The 24,438-nt window shown below is 38.0% G+C and overlaps 2 protein-coding genes across 2 annotated transcripts in view; one reads left to right on the top strand and one right to left on the bottom strand.

Annotated features, from left to right (window-relative positions):
- Positions 1-24,438, bottom strand: part of Calypso (ubiquitin carboxyl-terminal hydrolase calypso) — a 240,391-nt gene that overhangs the window by 22,948 nt on the left and 193,005 nt on the right. The window lies entirely within an intron of this gene.
- The window catches only part of LOC138931807 (one cut domain family member 2), a 71,765-nt gene that overhangs the window by 10,519 nt on the left and 36,808 nt on the right, over positions 1-24,438 (top strand). The window contains exon 2 of the mRNA XM_070292941.1: positions 5,383-5,490. Within this exon, the coding sequence (XP_070149042.1) occupies positions 5,383-5,490 (108 nt within the window). The remainder of the gene's footprint in view (positions 1-5,382; positions 5,491-24,438) is intronic.

Raw genomic sequence — 24,438 nt, 5'->3', positions numbered from 1 at the left:
TACTTTTTTCAGAGCTCGATTATTATAGGGGAAGAGATCATTCACTAAAACATTCTATCGAAAGGAGAAAGAGGAAGAGGGTGAGACCGGGGGGAGGGGGGGAAGGGGGGAATCAAGGTGCAGATGTCACATCAATGAACACCTTTCGTCGTACAGCTGTTACGCTATGCGATGAGAGCTAATAGAACGTAAGCGTGGCTTTTACCTTTTACGATTTCAACTTTTCTATATTGACCCTGCGTCTATGTTTAACGGGCACGTTGCTGTTAAGAAAATACATAGAAAATAATATATTCTCTTTGTTACTTTCAAAAATACAAAAAAACGAACAAATATCTCTTCTAGTATTTATATAATATTTATCGCTTCTATCGCACATACATGTATCAATGATAAACAATGGTTTTGTATTGAAAGTGACATAAATATCTAGATGTAAATAAGATCTCGAACATAGTCAAACGAAGTCAAAATCACAATACCAGTCATACCGTTGACAGCCACACACGCAGTCGGTCGTCGAATTAAACTCGATTCGGATGATTCTAGCACGCAGACGCGACGCAATCATTCAATTCGCTCGGAAAAGATGCGTCCGTAAAATTCAACGGACGCTTGTCACCCTGTGAAATAGGACAAGATCGCCCGCATCGCGTCTAAAATGTCCGCGACATCTCATCAAAAGTAGGTTTTGTGACATGGTTTTTTTTTTTATTTTTATTTTTTCACCTGCGCGCTTTACACTCGAGGATGTTCAGCCGGTTATTGCGTCGCTAGAGAATTCGATAGAGAGCTCCGCTCTCGCCGCGCGTGGACGGATCGAGTTGAGTTTCAAGCAGATCATTGATAAACGAAAGGTGATACTGTGTGCGTGGTATGTTTTATGATAAGCAATATTCTCTTGGAACGACGCCTCTTCATCGCACCGACATCACCGTGTGTATTCCCGAGCGAACATTTTTATCATCCGCCAATTTAGGCAGTAAGTTAATTGAGAAATTTATATTTCTGAGCTTTATTTTTCCAACTCAATGACTAAGTTTTCTTCTTTCGAAAGTCATCTTGAATTTTTTTTTTTTTTTTTATATTGATAATAAATTCTTATATCAATAAATAAATTTCTGAATTTTCTTGATCTAAGGAAACGTGTTTTGTTTCATATAAATATTATTGAATTGTTTTATAACAATATTGAACACAGGTATCTTTCTCATAATATCTACATGTTTAAAAAATATTGTATAATATGTGCAAAATTATTTTAAAAAATTCAAACCATCTAAAAAAGTTGTATTCTTACTTACTTGAAAATGATTGTAATCAAGATGATATATATGTATGTATTATATATCTCTCGAAGATTCGAGAAATGTTGGAAGAAATTCGAGTATCTATAGTTTTAAATATCTTTGTGTTGAAAGTCTTTGTTCGAGGACTTAAAGACGGAAACGAGATTGTAGAACTACCGTGAGACAATCAAATATTGATAATCGTTCGACTATTATCGTTGCTCTGAAAGTAGCACATCCTGCTTTTTGGCGTGTGTATTTCCAGAAGGTTTCCTGATAAATTTCACGAATACTCCTTCCACCAGCTGACTCATCCACTACGTCACGCATGCAATATACAGGGTGTCGAAGCTAAATTTCGCATTGGTAAATTCGATAAACAATCTTCTCGTAATAAAATAGTATTCGTTTAAATTCGCGTATCTTCAATTTTGGATAAAAATATCTTCGCAAAACAAAACATCGTGCAAAATTTAACTAAAATCTAAATCTGAAGAGACGTCTCATTAATTCTTTGTTGTTATTCTCTATTATTTCACTAACTCAAAGTTCATTCATTACACAGTTTTCTAATTTTTCCAATAATTTATAATTCAGTCTCTATAAAAGTCTTTATTTTTAATTAAATAAGAATTTTAAAAAATTGAAAGATAGCAAATAGTATGTTTGAGACACCCTATATATGTATGTAGGCCGCACACAAGGCACGCCACGCAAAGTCTCTCTCTTTCTCTTTCTCCCTGTTTTCACCCCTGTGTGTGGAGAGCTCTCTCTCTCTCTCTCTCTCTCTGTCTCTCTTTCTTCTGTAACCCTCGTTCTCTATCACGTAGTAACGGAGTATTCAGTGGGAACCGGCTTTTCCCGTTGTACGATGCATACACGTCGTTGTTCGCAACTGTTACGTACGTGTCCGGCGTACGTACATATAGGATGGTACGAAATAGTAGGGCGAAAGGAACCCCGTGAGAAAAGGAGATTCGGGGTCGGACTGTGCTACGAGATAAAATCCTCGAGAGACGTCCCGATATTCTCACTCTCAGTTTTCTACTACGATACTTTCTCCTCTTTACGAAGATTGAACTTTAATTACTGTGACATGCGATCAAATATAAAAATTACTTTGAAATTGTCTAAAGATTAAAAAATTGATCGGGGGAAGGGATTAATAAGTTGTATCAATAAGTGAAGAAAATGTATTAATATATGATAAATAAGATATTCTCTCTCCACCGATTTACGTTATTTTAGCATACATATTTTTATATCATGTTAATATTAACAATTAACTATTTGTATTAAATATCAGAATTTGTATCGAAACCGATGAAAAGAAATGCTGGCTAATCTAATATTAACACGTAATATATTGAAAGCAGAATGATTTATAATATAAAGTCAGCACAGCTTTCAAAAGTATTATTTACATTTAAGATATTCAAGAATTTTTTTAAATAACGGACACACGTGATTAAAATACTCGTCAAATAAATATTATAGCACTCTACCGAAATAGAACATTTCGCGGTGAAAATAAGATCCTCCAAAATCAGCGCGCAGAATTATTTGGTGAACATCAATCAAGATTATAATTAAACGATTGTAAAGATTACGAATGAAAGCATGGGAAAACTGGGAGAAAAAGAAAAGCACGGAATAAAGTGGCCTTTCATTCAATCTCTCTCGCATCTCATTGACTCCGAAATATATTTCTTTGCAAAAAGTTTCTTCGCAAAGTTTTTTGCAAATTCTCCTAAACCTATTTATACAAAGAATCAATAAGAGAAACGATACTTTTCGACGACTATACCACGTTCTTCATTTCGATTCTGTATAGCCTTCTTCGTTTCCACGCCCCTACCTGTCAATAATTTTGCAAACAATCCTTTTTCATCGTTCGAAGATGATCGTCGGCAGAACGTCAACACGGAAGATATGAACCAGCTGAATCTCGGAAGTAGAGAAAGTGCTACTCGATCTCTGTCGAGAGAGTCGGACGATTTTCGCTCGTGTGCGCAAATGCAAATGTTTCGACCTAACCAAACGGATAGACAAACGCACCACGAAGGACTCTACAAGGTTTTCTTTTACCGTTTTTCTCATATATCCGATTCAAGATTCGTCCGCGAACGAAACACCACGCGCCTCGCAGGACGCCAGGATCGTTCCCGTTCGCATTATAATCCGCTAGTTAATCAAGTACCGCAAAATGAGTCTGCTATTGCAGAAAGAATATGTAAGAAGTAAGATAATAATGTTTTCAACGAGAAATATGGAAAATAAGAAAATAATTTAATAAGAATTAAGACTCTTATTAAATTGATGAGAAATTATTAATAAATCGAAGCAAAATTTTTTTACGATAAAGTTGAAAAAAATAATTTTACAAAAAATAAAAGAGACAAATCAATTGTTCCTGTTTCCCGGAAAAAAATTGACAAAAATGTCAAAATTCAAATTATATTATTAATATTGACGAACAATGTTTGCGCGCGCGCTGATCTTTTTCAGAGTATTTTTTAATTAAATATTTCTTGTGTGATATCTATTTGTTTTCTTCGTGAGATATTTAATATAATTAATATAATAATTGCAGAAACTTCTTCATACTTCGATAAAAAAAAAAACTCTTTCGTTTTATATAATGTATGTTCTTTCTGCAAAAAACAGTTACTTTTAAGCGCGCACGGGAACTTTTCTCGCATCCTGTATATATATTTCGCTGCGATTGAACGCTGAATTTAATTGATTTTCCCCTGTTTTTTCGTTTTCTGTTTTCTTAGGGACAAGAACCTACGATCCTAAATTACTAGTATATATCCTTTGTGTCCCGCTCTTCCCAACAAATATTTTTTTGTGATATTCACAAGCGCTTAAAATTCATAGAGCTCGACGCGGCGATATCTTTGACGATCGAATTTATATTATTCGATTATTATTTCATTAACGACGCATGCGTGGATTCAATGCGAATTTAAGAAAGCACATTTTAATAGAAGTTGAGACATTTGTTATATTTTTAAGTTTAGCATAGATGTCGAAATAATAATTTACAAACTTATATATAATAAATAATAAAGTACGAAGATTTTTTTTATATATACATTAAAAATTTTCTCATATTTTTTTTGAAAAAAAGATTAATATCTCGGTGTTTCAAATTTCTGCGCGTTATCTGATATTCCTGCCTTCTTCTCCGACATGTCAACAAACATGATTGATCGGCTCGACAAAGATACCGCCACCGTTAATTACATTTTAGTTTTACTTTAGTTTTATCATAAGTTACATGAATCTTAAGTCAATGTGAGATGCCCTGTCTTATGTTTTATGATTTCTTTCTTGAAATGTATGTGCTTTTTCCGTTTTGTGATGTTTGATATTTTTTGTTCCATTGTGCAAAAAGAAAAGAGAGCGCACACATGGGTTCAATCTTAACGAAATACAGCGCCGAATTCTTGTCATTTTACGGGAACGATATCACCTTTTTTTTTTCGATCGTCGTCCGAATGACTCTTCTTTTTTTTTTTTACGCGCCGTTCCTTTTCTGGCTCGCGAAATAGAAACGCATCCTTCGTAATTTAAAAATTCAACGATGTTAAATTCGGAAAATTTCTCCAAACGGATCTTCAACTAAAAAATTTCCGGTTTCAGAGGGAACGTATTTCTAGATGTTTGGATTTTCGAAATTCTTGGTTTCTTAGATTTTTGAATTTCGAGCCCTTGGATCCTTAAACTCGCGACTCGTTAAATTTCTGAAGCTTATCGAATTTTCGGATCTTATCTGAATCATTTTATTCTACTTCATTTTACCTACATTTCTACGCGAGTCTTAGGCTCTTAAACTCGAGTCGAGTTTCGTATAGAGATCGTTCCTTTGACAATTACAATTACATTGTTGTACAATCGTCGTGTCTAATTCAAAATTTGCAAACGCGAGCGAGAGAAGGAAGGGACGGGACGGTAGATTGCAGGAGCAAAAAAAAAAAATAAAAAGAAACAGAGAAAGAAATTATAAACGCGGGCTCGACGATATCAGATGTAAGACTGATGACAAGTGTAAACGCAAGGTGTGCGTCTATCGGTTTGGTTTTAGCCCTGAGCAACTGCTCTGAGAGCGGAGGCGAGCCGGACGCTATGCTGGACATGCACCATCCAGGAACCGGGATCGACTCGCACCATCCGCAGTTTCACAACTCCTATGGTAATATAAAATTCATCATTAATAATAGTAATTAATCGCTCTCATCTTAATCCACTTGTTTCTTCCATCGTTCTTTTTATTTATTTTCTCGTGTTTGACGTTAAACAATCTTCATCGATAACACAATGAACAAGATAACATCTTCTTATCATTATTATTCATTATTTCATTTCGGATATTCATTAATTCCGCTTGTCGGATGAAACATTCAAGCGAAATTATAATTTAGAGTGCTTTTAACGCTTCTTTTGTATTTCTTCCATTTATGAAAAAGAATAATGCAAACTTCTTCCTATAGTCCTTTAATAATTCTCAAGTACAAATTGGGTCACGAATTTCCATCATTGAACCGAACAAAATTAATAATGACGGCAGCTGTTCGACATGAGACTTTAAAGAGCTCTCTTACTCGGCGTGTCGGGATTGATAGATTCCATCAATTTGGATGTCGATCCACGGTTTTTCGAGCATTGCCTTAATAGCGTTACCGTTAAACTTGTTTGCGGGAATACGTTATCATGTACAAGAGTAAAGCGGGAGAATGAGAATATCTCGGTGATTTCTCGGCGATGTTATTCGTCGTATCTACAATAATATCGCAGAGAGTTTCGGAGCGCTTCTTAAATTTATTATAAGCATTTTCGATGTCGAGTTTCCTCGAAATCGTATATCGAGGGGAACATCAAATGAACTCGCATATAAAGCGCTTGAATTAATTATTAAATTTTTTTCAAATAAAATCCTAAGTCCTGATAAAACGTCACATGTATCATTTTTCATTGATTTATCATTTTTATCCTCTTTGGATTTTTCCACGAATGCGAATGAGAGTTTTTTTACGAAATCATCATCACATTTTACGAGAGTTTAAGTCAGAACTTAAATTTTACATTCAACTTCCTTTTTATATTCGACGATTAAAAGACGGACGGCATAGACATCGTGATTCGAATTTCGACTTGCAGCCGAAGCAGGATGTCTCGATGATTAAATGACGAATAGCTCGTCTTTATCCGGCACGATCGAATTAATTAATCGGCCCCTCGCTTTATATCGATCTAATCCGTTCTAGTGGATTGTTAAATAATATGCGATCCTAATCGAGGTCTCTTACGGAGATTCTCAAGAGCCAACAGACGTAAATTTTGAATAAATTCGAGAAGAAAGCGCGTCTCTCTCTTTCTTTCTCGATTACGACACTTGGAACCGATCGGTTCGATAGATTAATTGACGAGACTTGCGATAGATTTTAAAATCAATCCATCGTGATTGAATTTATAGACGTGAATTTATGGAACTCGATATGCATTTCACGTCTACACATTTTGCTCTTCGATTAATATTTTCATTCGTTCGCTTTATCAAAAAGATAGAGATCGGAAAGTATTTTATTGAGATCTGATTCCAAAAATTGGACATTCGATTATAAATTTAAAAACGATTTTCTTTGCCGGTAAAATGATGATTTTGGGACCGCAAGCTTCAAATTTTGATAAAACATTGCAAGAATCTATTAAAGTAGAAATTAATAGTCAAAAGGATGGTGAAAAGATGATGAAGATCCGTAAACAAATTTCGTTCAATATTCCTATGCTCATAGTACGATTTCATTTTCCGTGGAAAAGCTAATTGCAAATTTATCACGAATTCTCGAAATACAAAAAGTTTCGGGACACAACGCGCGGATCTCGGTTCGTTGGTTTGGATATTATTATTATTTAGCCGGGGAAGATCGCGGGGTTGCTCTCGCGACCGAGTTTTCTGCCGAATTAAACGGCAGCGAGCGTGTTCTGATCTGAACTTTTCGAAACAACAAATCCGCCGGGGCTCTCGCTGATTGAACGCGGCTTCGTCCAGGAGAACGGAGACACTGCCGAAAATTCGAAAAAAAAAGGAAAGAAAAAGAACCAAGGGAAACGGAGAAAAGAAAAGCGAGAATCGAGATCGATGCGTCATCGTCCTGAGAGTCCTCGCGAAACGCGAATACACGTCGCAAAAGTATCAGTTGACGGAAAGTAATCTCGCTTACTTGGGCGGTTCATTGAAATCCCACGCTAAATTTCAATCTGACGTGTACAAAAGTCGGGCCCTTTCCCTCCTTCCCCCTCTGTATCCATCTCGATTCGGTGCCTCGAGACTCCGCTATATCGCGGACATAGGGACTCGACATCCAGGCAACGGTCCATTTCCGCTATCCTCATCTTCCCCGCTTTCTCTCCTCTCTCCGAGGCGGATACGATGTCTGGACCAACGTATGCGTATATACAATGTGTCCCGGAACCGGGCACTCCCCTCGCGCGGGATCTTGAATAAACTTGCAAAGTTGAATATTCTCAAATTTATATATCGGGTTCTAAATATTTGAACGACGAATTGATATAAACTTATCGAATTACGTATCCCTGGAATTACGTATCCTGGGATTAAAATTAAAAAGAAAATTTGAAATTTTCATTTATTCGAAATTGATATATAAAATTTTTGTAAAATTTTCTATATATATTTCAAATAATTTGTAAACGAGAGAGACGCAAGACTTTTTCTATTCACAAGTGTAATATAATAAAAGCTTAAATAATTAGGCATCTATCGACGTTTGATAATAATTTATAAAATTTTATTACAATTTTGTTATCTTTCAATTAAATAAATTCAGTTAAATTTTCAATGCTTGCATCATTGAATCTTTGAATCTTAAATTCTAATCATTACTAATTTGCTCTTTCAACGTTACAAGAAGAGAGATAAAACTTTGAATATATATCTATTGAATAATTTTTTCAACAAGTTTTTCAGACTTTTCAAATTGATCCCATATATTAATTTCGCAGCTGAAAGAAATGATAATTCTACACACATCCTGTATATCTATGATCTCTCTTTTCGTCTATCTGAAGTCCTTTAAGGCTCTCTCTCGCCTCTCTGTTCGCGATGCAACCCTAACGTCCGTTTCCCTCCAATATCGAACGCTAGTGGTATCGGTTCATGTATATATATATATATACGGATAGGATGAATACATTGGGCGTACCTAATTAAATCTGTGGAAAACGACGTTAGATTTTCAATGTCCGCGATAGATAGGGAGAGAGAGAGAGAGAGAGAGAGAGAGAGAAAGCTTTCTTCCTCTCCTTTTCACGGCATCTATTAAATCCACAACCCTTAAAAGCGCGTTTTATTTCGCATACGTCAAAAGTTGACAATCTTAAAAAACATCTGAGAGATTTTAAATCTCAATAGCATTAGTATATGTACCGTATAATTGCTAATAGTACATCATATTAATCATATTATTACCGTATAATGATGATATTATCATAATCATATTAATTATATTAATTATACTGATTATATTAATATTTTTATATTTATAAAGAAGGATTGTCCAAGAGATAAAAAAAAAAAAGATGACGCGACAGATAAGGACCATCTTTTTTAAGGCAACGAGTGCTCTTTTCCTTTCTGCCACCCTCACATGATCCCAAAAAAGGCTCGATTCTTTTTACATGATTTTCGTACGCTTCCTTGACGCTCTCGCGGTTCAAGTATTTATTGTCCGGCGACGTTGAAAGGCTTCGATGAAATGAAACAAGGGGGTGACGGCTGAAAAGAGGGAGAGGGGGGGGAGGAGATACGACGGCTTTTGTTCAGCGCGGATTGAAATTTAGCGTAGAATTTCAATGAGAGAGAGAGAGAGAGAGAGAGAGAGAGAGTCGCCGAGGAGAAGCGCGACGAGATTACCCATCTCAGCTGCTTCGACGTAGAACTCGCTCGTTCCCGCCATGTTGCCTGATTTATGCATGAAAGGGGCGGCATCTCGCAGGCTGGCGCGATCGGCCTTTTTCTTCCCTTTCATTTTTCCCTTCCCTTATTTTTTCATCGCTATCACCGAGTTGTTGTCCGTTATTAGCTGAGCCTCCGTCATCAGAATTCCTCTCGGAGAAATCCTCTCGATAACACGCATATCACGCACAGGATCCTTTGCAATTAATATCAGCTGTTTATATTTATCAAGTTTTACATGCATCTCGCAAACGAAGCCCCACTTATATTGAAACTTTTGTTTGTCTGCAAAAAAAAAAAAAAAAAAAAAAACCGCTTCGCCCATCAATGAAGAATTTCTCTTTGCGATAATTACTAAATTCGACATCTTCAAGATCTCTCGAGATTCTAAAAAGTTCGCATAAGGCGCTCAATCAAAAGTTAATCAATCAGAACCTACGTCGCACTGTAATTACATCACAAATGTCAACGAATGAAAAGTCACGATTCGTCAGAGAGATGATGCAGAAAAGTCTTTCCTCGCGAGCGACGACATATTACAGTCTCGAAATAATTCTCTGAGATACCGTACCACTCGCCGAAGAAACGCAAGAGCGGTGTATCTATCTTCGTCTCATTGTTGCAAAATAGTAAGTGCAAAACGGGGGCAGCAAAATTTCCGCCCCTCTCTCTCCAAATTCGCGATATCCTATGCCGGCTTTATTTCGCTAGGTAAGATCCGGTACCCCGAGGGCGAGATTCGGCAGGATCTTTAGAGCCGGCTGGATGGGAATGGGCGCCTCCGCAGCGCCCGTCTAAACATCACCGCGGAGCTAATTAACGCGTTACTAATGAAACTAATTGCTATCCTACTAGGCGCGTCTTTTGATCCAACATCGTTTAAAGATTTCGCCGTAATTCGACACACTTGTCTTGTCAGTCGCACGCCCATCCGTGTAATGTACTTTTCGCATTAATTCTCACCCCTCCCTCCCCCCCGCCCGCCCTCCTCCACTCTCCTGTATCTCCCACGCGTCGCGTCAAATGTGTCGATTTAAATAATTGTATTTTACTATAGATCTCATAAAGAATTATAATAGCGTAAATAGCAGATTCCATAATAAACTTCAGCTATGTAAAATAATGTGTGGTTCGGATATCATATTTTTAATTATTTTTTAATTGCTGTTCTATACGTTTATACAAATAAGAACAATGGAAAGAAAAAAAATTTGATTTTTATCAAAATTTTATTTTCCGTTTCGAAATTTAATAGAACAATTCTCATTGAGAACAATATTTGTTTCATAAGAATCACACTGAATATCTAATTGATTATAACTTTATTTCTAATCTTACATTAAAGAGATAGTAAAAATAGGAGAGATATTATAATTCGTATTATTTTATAATTAAGAGTTAAATAAGAATGAATAGACATTTTTATCCGGAGAAAAAGGAGAAGAAAAGATTCGTGAGAACCTCGTGAGAAAATCGAGGGATGTCCGGCAAAAAGTTTTGGGAACGAAACCGAGGCGCTGCTTAATAAGATCAATTCTTCGATAACAAAGTGTTGTCTTCTCATTCGTATGGGGGAGTAAGAAACCGGGGGGTAGTAGCGGTTAAGTTCGGTGGTACGAGATGCTTGTCGCCGCTTTAAAATCGGTCTCGAAAGTCGCTAATGCCTTTAGAAGATCCTCCATGTTTTCTAGATATCGAATGGGACGAAAGAGAGAGAGAGAGAGAGAGAGAGAGATGATTAGAAACTGCTAAGACACAGAGTATCGAGTAGCATCGAATAAGATGAAATGTTTTTAACTTCGCAGATCCTCATTTTCTCATCCATTTGCGATTACTCTCTGACGTAAAGAAAAGATGCTTAAATAAGATTTTTTTAAATCATCTGATATCTCTCCTAGATATGACAAACATAATTTTTCGCTACAAATAGCAAAAACCACGCCAAATATCTTTTAATCATGCAATCATGCATTTTCCTATATTTTATTATTATCCAGATTTCCTTTTTTTTTTTTTTTTTAAATCAGATCACTTGTAAAGTTTTTAATAGCTAATACATGTGTGTGTAGTTATATTTGAAAGAGCCAGTCCCTGAAAGTTGCAAAATATTCCATAGTCGCGGGATGTCTTTACTCAGTCATGCCGAAAGCCGGGAAATCGGGGAGGGGGAGGGGGAGGGAGGGGGATATTAGTTTATCGGTGATATCCTCGGGAATACATCCTTGATGTCCATCCATTTTCGTCGATTTTCGTCGTCGCGTCGCGTGTGTATAATCCGAGGAACAAACATCCCAGACGAGATACGAGCGATTTTTCACTCTCGTGCCCCATTAAATAAATGCGCTGGAAGTTCTCGAGAATGAGAAGTAACATTCACGTATTTACGTCAATCTAGTAAAGAATTTAGAACGAAAAGATAAAAACGTTATATGATATATCTGTGAGAAATTTTTTTGAACAAAATCAATTTTTTTGAAAATTTGCAATTTATTTTCAAGAAAGCGTTTTTTTGCGGTTTTCCTCGCGCGAGTGACAGTTGGCGAGGTATTCGGCGAATGTTCTTCAATCAAGTGTCGTCGATCGTTCCCGCCGCATAATTTCGCGGAATAAAACAATAGCGCCGAGTGATCCGGATATTGAAATAAATGGACTAATGACCGGCCGTTTCTCGAAGGGATATATCAGGCATCAATCAAGATCGTTTAATTCACAGCGATCGGAGGATGCATAATAATACACAAGATCTTTCTCCAGTTGCACACATACAAAATTCCATTCGGCAATGTCGCGCTTCAACAAACCGATAATTTGATACAGATAGCGTGACGTTCATCATTCTTTTTCGTAAAGAGAGTTAAGTGAGATACCGAAAACGTACCACCGTCAAATTGATGTGGATTTTTCACGGAATAAGGGATTGATGAATAATTTCTCATCAACGAACAAGTGAACGAATAACCAGAAAGAGATTGATCGATAACGCGAGCGTAGATAAATTTGAGAATAAATACTCGAAATCGATCGATCGATGGCAAATCTCCATCCGGACACACGTAATAAGTTGTTGCCAAATTTGAAAGAGTATGCGATAGAGAGAGAAATATAAATAAATTATTCTTGACCTCCATCACGTACGTGAATCTCATTCCGAAATCTCGCAAATAACGTCCTTTATATTAGCTTTGTTTATACAGTTATACAGATAATTAGTCGAATCGACGATTTTTCACGTATGTCGTACTCGTGAAAAATGAAATTTCAATGATTGCTGGCAAAGTCAATCACAAGCGCGGAATGTAATTATTGCTAAAATAAAAAAAAGCAATACGCGTATCGAAAATCACGCGTGTTATTGCAAACTGCGCTATTTTATTGAACAAATCAAACAATTTAATGACGTGTATGTACACGGGCGTAATTATTTATTTCAATTTGTGCTTAACTTGGTACATGCTTCTTAATAATTTAGATTAATAATGACTGAGATTATTTCGAGTCTACAAAAAAATTTCACGGTATTTGAACACTTTAAAAAATATTATTATAAGCAAGATTATGTGTTAAATAATATAATTAATATTATACATATAATACACTATATATTGTATTAATATAAATATTGTAAGATAATTTTATGTAAAAAAAAACAAAAAAAACAAATGACAAATTAATTTTTTCGAAAAAATTGTCAGGATTAGAATATTATTTTTCCAATCACTTCTGCATACATTTCTGTTTTTATAGACAAAAATTATATAGCTTTTATTATATATATATAAAAAAAGAGTTTTCAAGCATCTTCGAAATTCTCAGCAAAATTGCTTTCTCTTTCCTGGCAAAATGAAATGTATCGAAAAATAGGAAGCACCACTGGAGCTCTCCAAGTAGCTTGTTCGCGAAATAAAGTCGCGGTATCAGGGGTTAAGCGGACACAGATAAATAGGTAGAGAGAGATAGAGAAAGGCAGAGAACTGCGGGCCGAAAGATGCGAGATTCATTCACCCTCTTTCTCCCACTCGTCGTTGCAATCGCTCTCGCAACTCTCTCTCTCTCTCTCTCTCTTACTCTCTTTTGCTTTGGCTCTTACTGGTATAGTTTAGCCGAACCTGTGTGTCGGCCAATGGCGGTACGCAGCTGAGCCATTATTGGAAACTCGTTACATGCACGGTGCCACCAGCGCCGCCGTTACAAAGGCGCTGGCTCCTCTCCCATGCTTTGGCTAGCCGTGTTACACGAATACTCGAGGAGAGAGAGAGAGAAAGAAAGAGACTGTGTCGTCGCCACTGCCGTTAGATTGCAAGCCGACGTTATAATGCGCTGCCGACTGACGTGACGCAGTACATTGCACCGTCTATCGCAAGGGTATCTGTGCAAAGATGTCTATATGTGTGTATATAAATATATATATATATATATATATATATATATATATATATATATATATATAGACACGCACACATACACAAAGATACATCGCATCCGGCAACGATCTTGTACACCCCCATCCTGGAATTAAACGTCCCGTTTCCGCCTTTAGCGCGAGTGGTCCCTCTCCTCGATGACATTTTTGTTCCAAATTATTATCATTTACATATCACAAGAAGCAGAGAAGATACTGAAATATTCGCCCCTTCAAATCTCTCGATGAAGCTTCCTTGGAATTTTGGTTCCTCGCGTGTATCATAAAATCATTGAATGCTAAATTATTTGATTATTCTTTGGGCTTTTAAATATTTTAATTCTGAAATTTTCTCAGATTTGTAAACTTTAAAATATATAATTTTTTAAAATTGAAATTTTTGGTATCCCTAAAATCCTAAACTTTCTCGAATGTTGAAAAGCTTCGGTATTTTATCTTCAATCTTTTCTTCGTGCGCGCATAAATTTCATGAAGCGTTCCATTTCGTGCATTATTTATTCTCTACACCGTGATGAATCACTTATGCTAATTCGCGAAATAGAAGGACCGATTGTAGGATCTAATTCTTCGGAGCATCAAGTTCCGCACGAGCGTGTCATTCGGTCATGCGATGACGGCCTCATGAATCATCGGCGATATTCCTCCACCTTCTTGGCAGTTTCATCCTCCTTCTTCCCCCCCCCTTCCCCCTCCCCTCTCAGAGAGGGAGGGGGTCGGTCAACTTGAGCGAGCGCGTCTTATATCGACGAAATCCGAGCTATCGGCGAGGACATCGTGTATCGCGTGTCCTCGATGATCATTGGCGATGATCCTGGCCGATCCCGGTACGCCTCATCTTTGAGCATAAACGCGAAATCATATTCACGCCAATTGTCACGATTAATTTACGTAAATGCGTGTGAAACCGAAGGGAGCTGTTGCTTTACGACGATTAATTTCTGGCTCGAACAATAGAAGGATAAATTTCATCGACACGCATCCTGAAAGGATTTTCCATAAGAATTCTATTAGTTTTAAAAATCATAATTTATGTAGAAAAATTCGAAATACCGTAGAAAAATATAAACAACTTACATTTATTTTTTAATATAATAAGTATAAATAATATATATCTCAGAATATATATATATATATATAAGCATTATTCGCTTCTCAAAATTTTGTTATATTGGATAAAATTTTTAAAATTTTTTATTCCGTATTTATTAAAATATATTCGTCATGAATTAATATAAAAATCAAATGGTATATATTTATTAAATTATATTTCTCTTTTGAATTTTTTATTATACGCATAGACGATTAGAAATAATTTTAATCTTTTAAAGATATCTTTAATTATTCTGCGCAATTTTTCTTATCCCAGATTTCCATCCTACAGACGATCCAGAATATTTTCTCAGATATATCGCGAACTCTTTTTCGCAGAGGTATCCTAATCCGTCAAACGGTAACATATTATTTTAAGCTCTCCGCACGTATCCGGCATAACTCGCGTCCGTGTATTTTTATTAGGAATTATTCCTTCTTTTATTCTTTCGCGAACGCTGCTTGCATCAATTCCTCTTTGAATCTTCTCCTTTTTTTTTCTCTTTCTCTTTCAATGTACTCGGAGGATCGACGTAACGATCCACTTATGGAAAATGCCACGGTAAAGGAAGAAAGGCTCTTCGTCGCTCGCAACTCGGACATCATCCCCCGCAACTTCTTCCTTGCGCTTACCCTCCTCGCCTGCTTATCCTCGTCGTCACTCCTCGTCCATTTGCTAGTCTGCTTTTTTTCGGAAAAGGGAATCCTCTTAGTCTTCTAGTGACTTCGCCCGCGCTCCAAGAATATGCTTTAGGTTTATAAAATTGCGTCTATATATATTCGCAAGCTCTTCGCTAACAGGTGCGTTTACAGGGTACTCGAAAAATATATATACCACGGGACACGTCCCAAACGGTTCTTGAGATTCTGCGATTCCGAAATGCCCGCTACTTTAAACGTTCCAATCCTAAACTGTTTATACTCTTAAAAATGTTGAATTCTTAGATTCTTTGAGACTTTGCAAATTTTCAAGTCTGGACTTGCAAATGCTCGTAAATCCCAAGAGAAAGTTTCACTTTGAGAAATCTTTCGATTCCCAGATCTCTCTTCTCCAAATTTTTCAGATCCCTAAAAAAATTGACACAAATGTCCCTCCATCGATTCTATTTAACTTCCTAATTCCCTGGTTACCTATCATTAACAAGTACAGAATAATTAGAATCCATATTAGATTAATCGGACGATCAAAATTTATCAATAATTCAATCTCCCACCTTTTTGTCCGAGATAAAATTTTTTCTTCCAAAAAATCGAGCACGAATTGTTAAAGGGAATGATAAGCTCTTAGCTGCGTGTATTTTCTGGCTCACCCGTTACGTACAGTTTTTCGGCGACTACCCGCCTCAAGTCTCAGCCTTTACTTCGTCTTATCGCGAAGTGGCGGCTTATCGATTGGCCGCGGCGGATGCATTGCTTCGCAAAGTGGAAATCGTCGGTGCACTTTAAGTCTTCGTGAAGTAAGCTCTCTCGCGCGGATCGCACAATAAGTATCGGCTCTTTCGCGGACGGCAAAGCGCGCGAAGGAGTCACCCTCTTCCCTTCTCCTCCCCTCCCCTCCTGTCATCCCTTTGACACGAGCTAGCGCTCGGGATTTAATGGACAAATTGTGCGATTTGTACAAAGAGAAATCGAATTTCTCGATCGCCGACCAATTATTGATACTCGACGTTTCGCAATCTGCGAAACATTTGAGGAGAGAAAAAAAAGCTCGCGTCGACAACAAACGTGACATCTCAGAAGCGCGCGTTTGCTTAAGCTCGTATTAAAACGTGATAATCCTCGTCCCTCTCCGCGCTCTGCATACGTTACGGCCTCTTACATAATCAAGACATATTCCGTTTAATAATTTTATGTTGGATAAGAGACTTACGTAATCTCGTTAATAACAGAAATCTGCCGCGTGCGCCGTTGGACGAGTTATTTTTCATTTCTGACAAGGAAGAGAGAGAGAGAGAGAAATAAAGAGGCGCAAATACGATAATGCTTAATATTTAATTCTCTACGCGCGATTTCAAATATGTACAACGAGTCTCGTAAATCCTTGTTCTCATCGCTATATTAATTTTATAGAAATAAAATATACTCTTGAGGAAACATTTTGGAAAAATGGAAATTAACATGTATAAAGATGTCTTTTTTTTTATTTATAATTAATTATTTTTAATAAAAAAATTGATACGTAGTTTCTTATAAAAAACGAAATAATTTCCATCATAATGCATATGAAATTATAATGCAGTCTAAGTTAAATAGAGAGGAGATCACTATTTTATGACTCGTTGTAGGATCTGTTTTGGCCCAGTTTTGGTAAAGTAGAACGTTCGACAGATATTAATTCCCTTCTCGATAGGGATTTATTCGCAAACGTCCTGTCGATAGGATCACTGTTCGCCGATATTGGCAGCCGATTTCAAAATTGAAGAAACATCATACAATTCTAATTCATAGCCTCGTAACTCATTCATCATTCGATCGTCTTGTATCTCGCGGATGACAGCGAAAGAGAAAAGTATCATGTTTCTGATATTTTAAGCGCGTCGATTTCAAAGTTCAATTAACAAAATCGAATCAACAGTCAATGTTAATCAATAATGCATATCCAAATGGAAAAAAAAGAAAGCATAAGAAAAAAAAATATTATTAGAATCCGATTGCATTTTCTCTCTTGAAAATTTTCCTTTCCAAATTATATGTTAAGTTAATTTTGAGATATCTAAATCTTCTTTAAATATAACGAAAAGAAGGAGAAAGATTAAGGTAATCCCATTTGTAAAACAATAAAATATTGATTAATTATTCGCTCAGAATTATAATATTATTTTTGACAGATCAAAATCACATTATTGATCTAATTACAATGTTTCGTATAAGTGAGTGAGTTTAACTTTCGCGACAATATGACACCACACTTCTTCCACTTTCGGCCAATCTAATTTCCCAAAACACAGCCGCATGTGTTCATAATGATCCCCCGAGTCCTAGTCGCGGCCATTTCCAGCCGAAAGGCTGCCTTTAATTAGCATAACACCGTCGCATACGGCAACATCGAAGCGTTGCGCTTCCACCTCCTCGGCCCCCATTCCCTCCCCCGCCCGACGGTAATATGCACCCCAACTAGTCCTTGAGTTATTGCCTGATCAATAATCTATATGTAGTACCGACGGCACCGTAGGGCGAGCTGCTGTCCGCGTAACCCGCGCAGCAAGTACGAAGCTCGGCGTAAGCTCCCCCGTGTTCTGAGCATCGCACAGCTGCGTATCGCCAACGTATAAATCTAGAGATCCGGTCCAGCCCAGCCTCCCCGGTCGAGAAAGCGGCGTGGCTACGTCGAACGTTAATTTCCCCCCTCCTCCTCCCCCATCCCCCACCCCCACCCCCAAAACGGTCTGCTTAAGCTAATATATAGGTAAAAAAAAGAATAGATATCATATTTAAAAAAAAAAAATTATTGTAATCTCCATTTCTTAGAGATCTAGAGATTCGTGAGAAGATTTGGAAAAGGATAAATTCTTCGAGAGATTCTAAAAAGAAAGTTGAAACGAGGGGGGGGGGGGGGTGAATTTTTCTCTACACCGGGGCCACATTCGTTTTTTTCCGTTGGAGGAATCCTTCCACGTGAATCTTTCAGGATACCGAGAGATTTTTATATTATGATATCAGACGGGGGCGATAAACACGCGCGGCAAAGTGGGTCGCGTGAATTTTCCATTGTCATATATACCATATGATACGCGCGATGACGGGCATGACGCGATGATTTTGCGCGTCTCGAAAAGCGGACAAGTACAAAGGAGAAGAAGCGCGATCTCTCTAAAATAGTTAGCTCTCCAAAAATACCTCCCCCCCCCCCCACCCGATTAATACCCCTGATCAATAATCTATATGCGGATCGCACGTTAGGTGCGATCGGTGTGTGTCCACCGTGTAATCGCGCGATCGCGAAACTCTCGCGGCGGGTGAGCTTCGAGCATTGAATATTGCAGCGGTAAACGGACCCTCCCCCCATCCCTTGGCCTCTTCCCCCCGCGAAATAAATCTTGCGGGCCGTGATCGTTAAAGGAAAAAACCGCGCGATAACTAGCGCCCAGTCGCGAGATGAAAAATGCGTTAAAGTCGCGAGAGAGATTAAAAGTTGCCATGGTGTATGCATCCTTAACGAGCCGATTCGCCGGATGAATTTGTAAAAAGCCACGGGCACACACGACGCAAATACGTGAGATAATTAATCGACGAGATGGTATTTTTGTAGGAAATATCGCGCGACTGCGCGAAAAACAATGACAACGTCGAGATGGAAAGCATATACGACTTCCATCGATCCGATGCATTAGATCCGGCAAATACTCACGCGTATTTTTCTGTGTTTTTTTAAAATCAAAGTTTGAAATCAAAATAAAAACAGAAAGAGAGAATTATCATCCTCTAAATTTTTCGATAACTTCCTTAATTAAGTTTTAATTATCAATCAAAGAATTAATATAATAATACGCGTTCTCCAAAATTATGTCAGATGTGTGAATATCTCAGGATAAAAAGAGTCCTGAACTCTTAATCTTTTTTTCATTTACCACTACGCCTCTTGGACTTAAGGATTAAAGGGTTGACAGATGACACATGAAAGCGGCGTGATAGTAGTTCGTCGCTTTGCGCGGTTCGCGAAACCGCCGGCGATCAAATAGCGCGCGAATAGAATTCTGCCGGCTCGCGTTCGTGCCAAACGTAAAGCCGCTCCTCCGAATTGCTGATTTCACGAGCCTGTTGAGTATTGAGTCTCGGCGCTTTACGACGCGATTGCGATTCTTTTTCTGAATCGCGAGAATCATCGACTGGCAAAGCACAGGCCGAAAGCTTCAAAGAAATAATCCTTCAAAAATTCAAATGTCACGTGAAAAAAAAGAAAAATAAAAAAAAATATATATCTATCTTTATAAATTTATCTATCTCTGTAGATACTATTTCCAAATCGAGAAGACTTGTTTAATTAATATATAGTAATTAATATATTACACAAGAGATTTTAATCATAATTTAAATACGCTGCGCGACGAATATGTATTTAATGAAACACGGACCGAATGTCCTCGAAACGCCTAATAATATCTCAGTTAATTTTTCCGATTGAGTTAAAGTCGAGATTTCTTTCAATGAAAATATATCGCATGGCACAAAAGCTTAGAAAGCACACGTTAAAGCGAAATTCGAGATTTTAATCCGCGACGCCTGCGCTTGAATACAAATGCATCGGCATCATTCAAATGTCGGCTCACTCTCGCGAGTGTATTTATTAAAATAAATTATTCATTATTGTATTGTATCGAGATAAAAAAATAAATGGAAAAAAAATTAATGAAAAAAAAAAAAAAGTTTCTCTAAGACGTCATTATATATGGGCGATGGGCGCGCGAAGCATTTATTAAATGAGACTTAAGAACGCCAACCTAAATACGGAAATTTATTTGCAAAATTAATACGTCTCCGTACACACACGCGACATATTTCGAACTACATTAAAAACAAAATATTTTATATACTATTATAATCTCGATCGTGCATTTTTCCCCTTCCATCTGAAAATTTATTCGCCCAATCGAGATTTCGCATTCCTTGGCCGGTTTAAAATATCAAGCAAATTCGAAGAACTTGAAAGAGGTGTCTCAAAAATATTTGTAATGTCTTCCGAAAACTGTCGTATTGTCTAAAAATACGGGAAGGTTCAATCACCCCAGACCCGCGCGTCCGTGTTATCATCCTCTCGTTTCCTACGTGTGCGTAGGGGAATACGAAAAAGTTGGTCGAGGTGACTGCAGGAGAATTGGCGGGAAAGCAGGGGCGATTGGGACGACGGGAGTGGCGAGGGGGGAGGGGAGGGAGAAGAGGGGAGGGAGAGTGGTCGCGGAGGGTTAGGCCGGGGGACTCGTATCGAAAATTCCTCGCATTTCGTAGCCGATGACGGGTAGGTACTAATTTCGATAGCCTCGAAAACGTCGGCGGCGGTGCTGGCAGTGAAGGGGCGAGGGGAAAAGGAAGGGATCCACACACCACCGCGTTCCCTCCGCTCGCTCGCTCGCTCGCACGCTCGCGCGCGCCGGCCCAGCTCGGAAAGAGGCCGCCGCCGACCAGTCCGGTTCTGGTTCGACGCAGTTCGGTTCGGTTCCTAGCCAGTAAGCGGCAGATTAAAGAGAAATGGCTACACGTTCATATTGATTTTTGTCCTCAGTTCGCGGGTTTGCCGTGGGGTGGGTAAAGAGAGGCGAGCGGCTGGATCGGAGGAGGAAATGGGGGAAGGGGGGAGAGAGAAAGGGGATGGAGAACGGTCGGTCGAGGGTGGTCGCCGAGAGGGAGACCACCAATCTTTGCGTCCCCCTGTTCCTCCTCCGCCTTATCCTCATCCTCTTCGCCTTCTCTCTACATATCTATACAGGATATATATATATATATCTCTCTCTTCTCTCTCTCTCTCTCTCTCTCTCTTATCCTCTTACTATTTCTATCCTCTATCTATCTACCTACCTATCTACCTACCTACCTACCTACCTACCTACCTACCTACCTACCTACCTACCTACCTACCTACCTACCTACCTACCTACCTACCTACCTACCTACCTACCTACCTAGCTACCTATCTACCTACCTACCTACCTACCTACCTACCTACCTACCTACCTACCTACCTACCTACCTATCTACCTACCTACCTACCCCTCTTTCTTTCCTTCCGCCCTCTTTCTCCATCGCATCTGCACCCTTCGACTCTCTCACGCCAGCCGACTATCCGCCCTTTCTCCCTCTTTCTCCATTTCCCCTTTCCTTCTTCCGTTCGCCGATCGCTCTTCTCCTCACCACCCCATCCTTCCTATCTACGAGCTCCGGTTTCCCTCGCCCCTTCCGTTCCCTCTGTCCCTGTTGTCTCTCCCTCTGTCTGTCTAGTCTCTTCGTTTCTCTCTTTCATCCCATCCCGCGCATCTCCCTTTTCACTTCTTCGTTCTACTCATCCCCCTCAATAGCTTTTTATTCCCCTTTCGTTTCCGTTCTCCGTCTTTCCTTCTCTTCTTCTTACCCGTCAATCTCGCTCTCTTTCTCGTCTATCTACGCTACCTTCTACTTTCATCCTTCTTTGCTGTTATTTCGAACTCTCTCTCTCTCTCTTTTTGTTCCCTTGGCGTTTATTCCGCGCCCTCTTTCCCCTTCTCCTTGTCAATCTTCGGAAACTTGTATTGGGCCTTTCCGGTCTTTCTCGCACTTCCTGGAAAACTCGTCAAAAAATATATTCTACGACGGCTTATAATATCCATTGCCGATGAGATTCCAAAGAGAACAACGATACAGGGGTTCAAAGGATGAATAAAAGACGTGACGTCAAATATAAATTACGTTAACGATTGGTCTTGACGAACCTCCAATTTTAAAGAGCCAATGTCTTGTCATACTAAAACGTTGTTCGGTTATTGTGAGATTTATAGTGCGATTAATTAATAATTTATTTAGCAAAATGAGGCTTTTTCTCTTGCGCAATATGTAACCAATTCTATGTCTTGTTCTTCAATCAATATAATACAAAATAATACTTTTTTTTTTAATTTATACAAAATCTCAAAAAAAAAAAAAGACAGAAATTTTATAATCATATATATACACACACACATAAAGAGGCAAAAATTATATAACATAAATTTTAAATAAATTTAATTTTAAAAACGCAATTGTAAAGTTAAACATATCCCTTTTTAACTCTAAAATACTTTAAGTATTTTATATACATATACATATACATATACATATATATATAAAGACATTAATATTGCACAAATTCTTTTCATTTACATATATTTGAAAAAAAATGTAAATAAAATTGAAATAACAAGAGAGTTTTACGAAATATATCTGAACTCGTCAAGTATTAGCGTTTTGTGTGGCGTCATCGCGAAGAGTCCGAGGACCGTTGGATAACGAAGTTTTGGTTGTCTGAGAGCTCTCTCACGACCTACCGAGAGGTAAAGATAGAGAGAGAAAGACACACGGACACAAAGAGAAAGAGAGAGAAATCGATTACTCCTCTCTCTCTCTCTCTCAAATACCGGAGTTGTGTCGCCCGCAAACACAATTCGAGAGATGTGAACGGCGACCTTGTGGTTTAAATTCTAACTTCTGTCGTGCCACAGAGTAATACAATTATTTCCGGGACTCGCCGTTCCCGCGGTTGGAAATTGCGCTGACAGAAAATTGAATTCATATCGAGGGAAGAGGGAGAGAGGGTTGGAAGATACGATATTGTCGTACGATTGTTATTGCTATAATTTGGCAGGACCTTGAGGCGGCCAAACGTCGACAGCAATCTCGCCTAATTCAATGCTCTTGTTATAATTCGATATTTGTGCCAGTCTTAGAACATATATTCATAAAGTATCTCTAGCAAGTAAAGGTAGCTTGTAAAGAAAAAGTTTTTCCCAATTATAACCTTTATAAAATATTTCGGGATGACATTATTTTTTTTAATTCTATGATCATTCGAGTGATGTAATGTGAATAATAAATTTGTAGAAAAAATGTGATAAATTGAGATATAAATATTTTAAAAATTATAAATAAATTATAGTCACACAATATGAAATATAATAGAAATAATTGAGTTCTTGTATATGCAATATAAAAAAATATTTTATAATAATTTTGCATGAAGAAAAAGAATTTTGTGAGTTTTCTAAATATTAATTAATTTTTCTAAATATGTTATAAATTTATTAAATCAATTGTTTTCTGAATCAATAATTATATTACAACATAGTAGAAAGAATCGTAAATATTTTTTGTCGCACTAATTTTTAAAAGAGATAGATGGACGAATAATTGAAGCGAAGGAAAGGTCCATCTTGAGGGGGGAGGAAGAGGAGAAGGGGGGAGCAAGAAAATAATTTCTTTTTTCACTTGCTGGGAGAGATCTCTTATCGGGCCCCGCAAAACTTGACAAATTTTCAATAACATTGCTAATTGGCCGATTATTTCATCCTCCTCAAAAAAAAAGAAAAAAAAAAGAAAAAAGAAAAAAAAAGAAAAGAAAAAAATCCGCGTCGCCGGACTCTCGGTCGGTTCCGTTCAACCCCTCCCCCACCGTTGTGCCGCTCCGTCATCCGCTTCCCCCCTTCTCCCTTTACCCCTTCGAGTCGTTTCGTATACCCCGCGGCTATCAATGTATAGCCCCGCGCGCGCTATCGATCGATCGAGTTCGGCTTTCATTTTTTGCTTATTTGACTTTTCGGCTCCGGTCGTCCGTTCCGTTCGTTCGTTCGTTTCGTTCTCTCGTTCGTTCGTTCGTTCGTTAGCTCTTCTTCGAGAGCTATCGAACGACGCAGCGGCGCAAATAATTCCCGGGGATAACCCCCAAGCTGAGGCCTCGCGGAAAAAGTTACTCGAGAGGCCGGCCCTTTTTTCAGGGCAGCACATGTTGCCGATCGGAATGTTAATTAGGTGGCGAGGAACGCCTAAAACCTAATTCACTTCCGATCCTTCTAATGCCAATCCATCGAATATTCAAAGGGATAAATCCAAGAGAGAACCTTGGCAGGATCAATTGCAAAGAGAATAAAAAAAAAAAAAAAATAAATAAATAAAATAAAATTTAGATTAGTTATATATAAAATGTATGTCTTTAATTTATT

Source organism: Polyergus mexicanus, unplaced genomic scaffold (genome assembly GCF_030449975.1).
Source record: "Polyergus mexicanus isolate NDT 795.1 unplaced genomic scaffold, iyPolMexi1.0 SCAF_3, whole genome shotgun sequence".
Lineage (NCBI taxonomy): Eukaryota > Metazoa > Arthropoda > Insecta > Hymenoptera > Formicidae > Polyergus > Polyergus mexicanus.
Note: the sequence above shows the minus strand (reverse complement) of the source record. Positions and strands in the feature narration are given on the sequence as shown.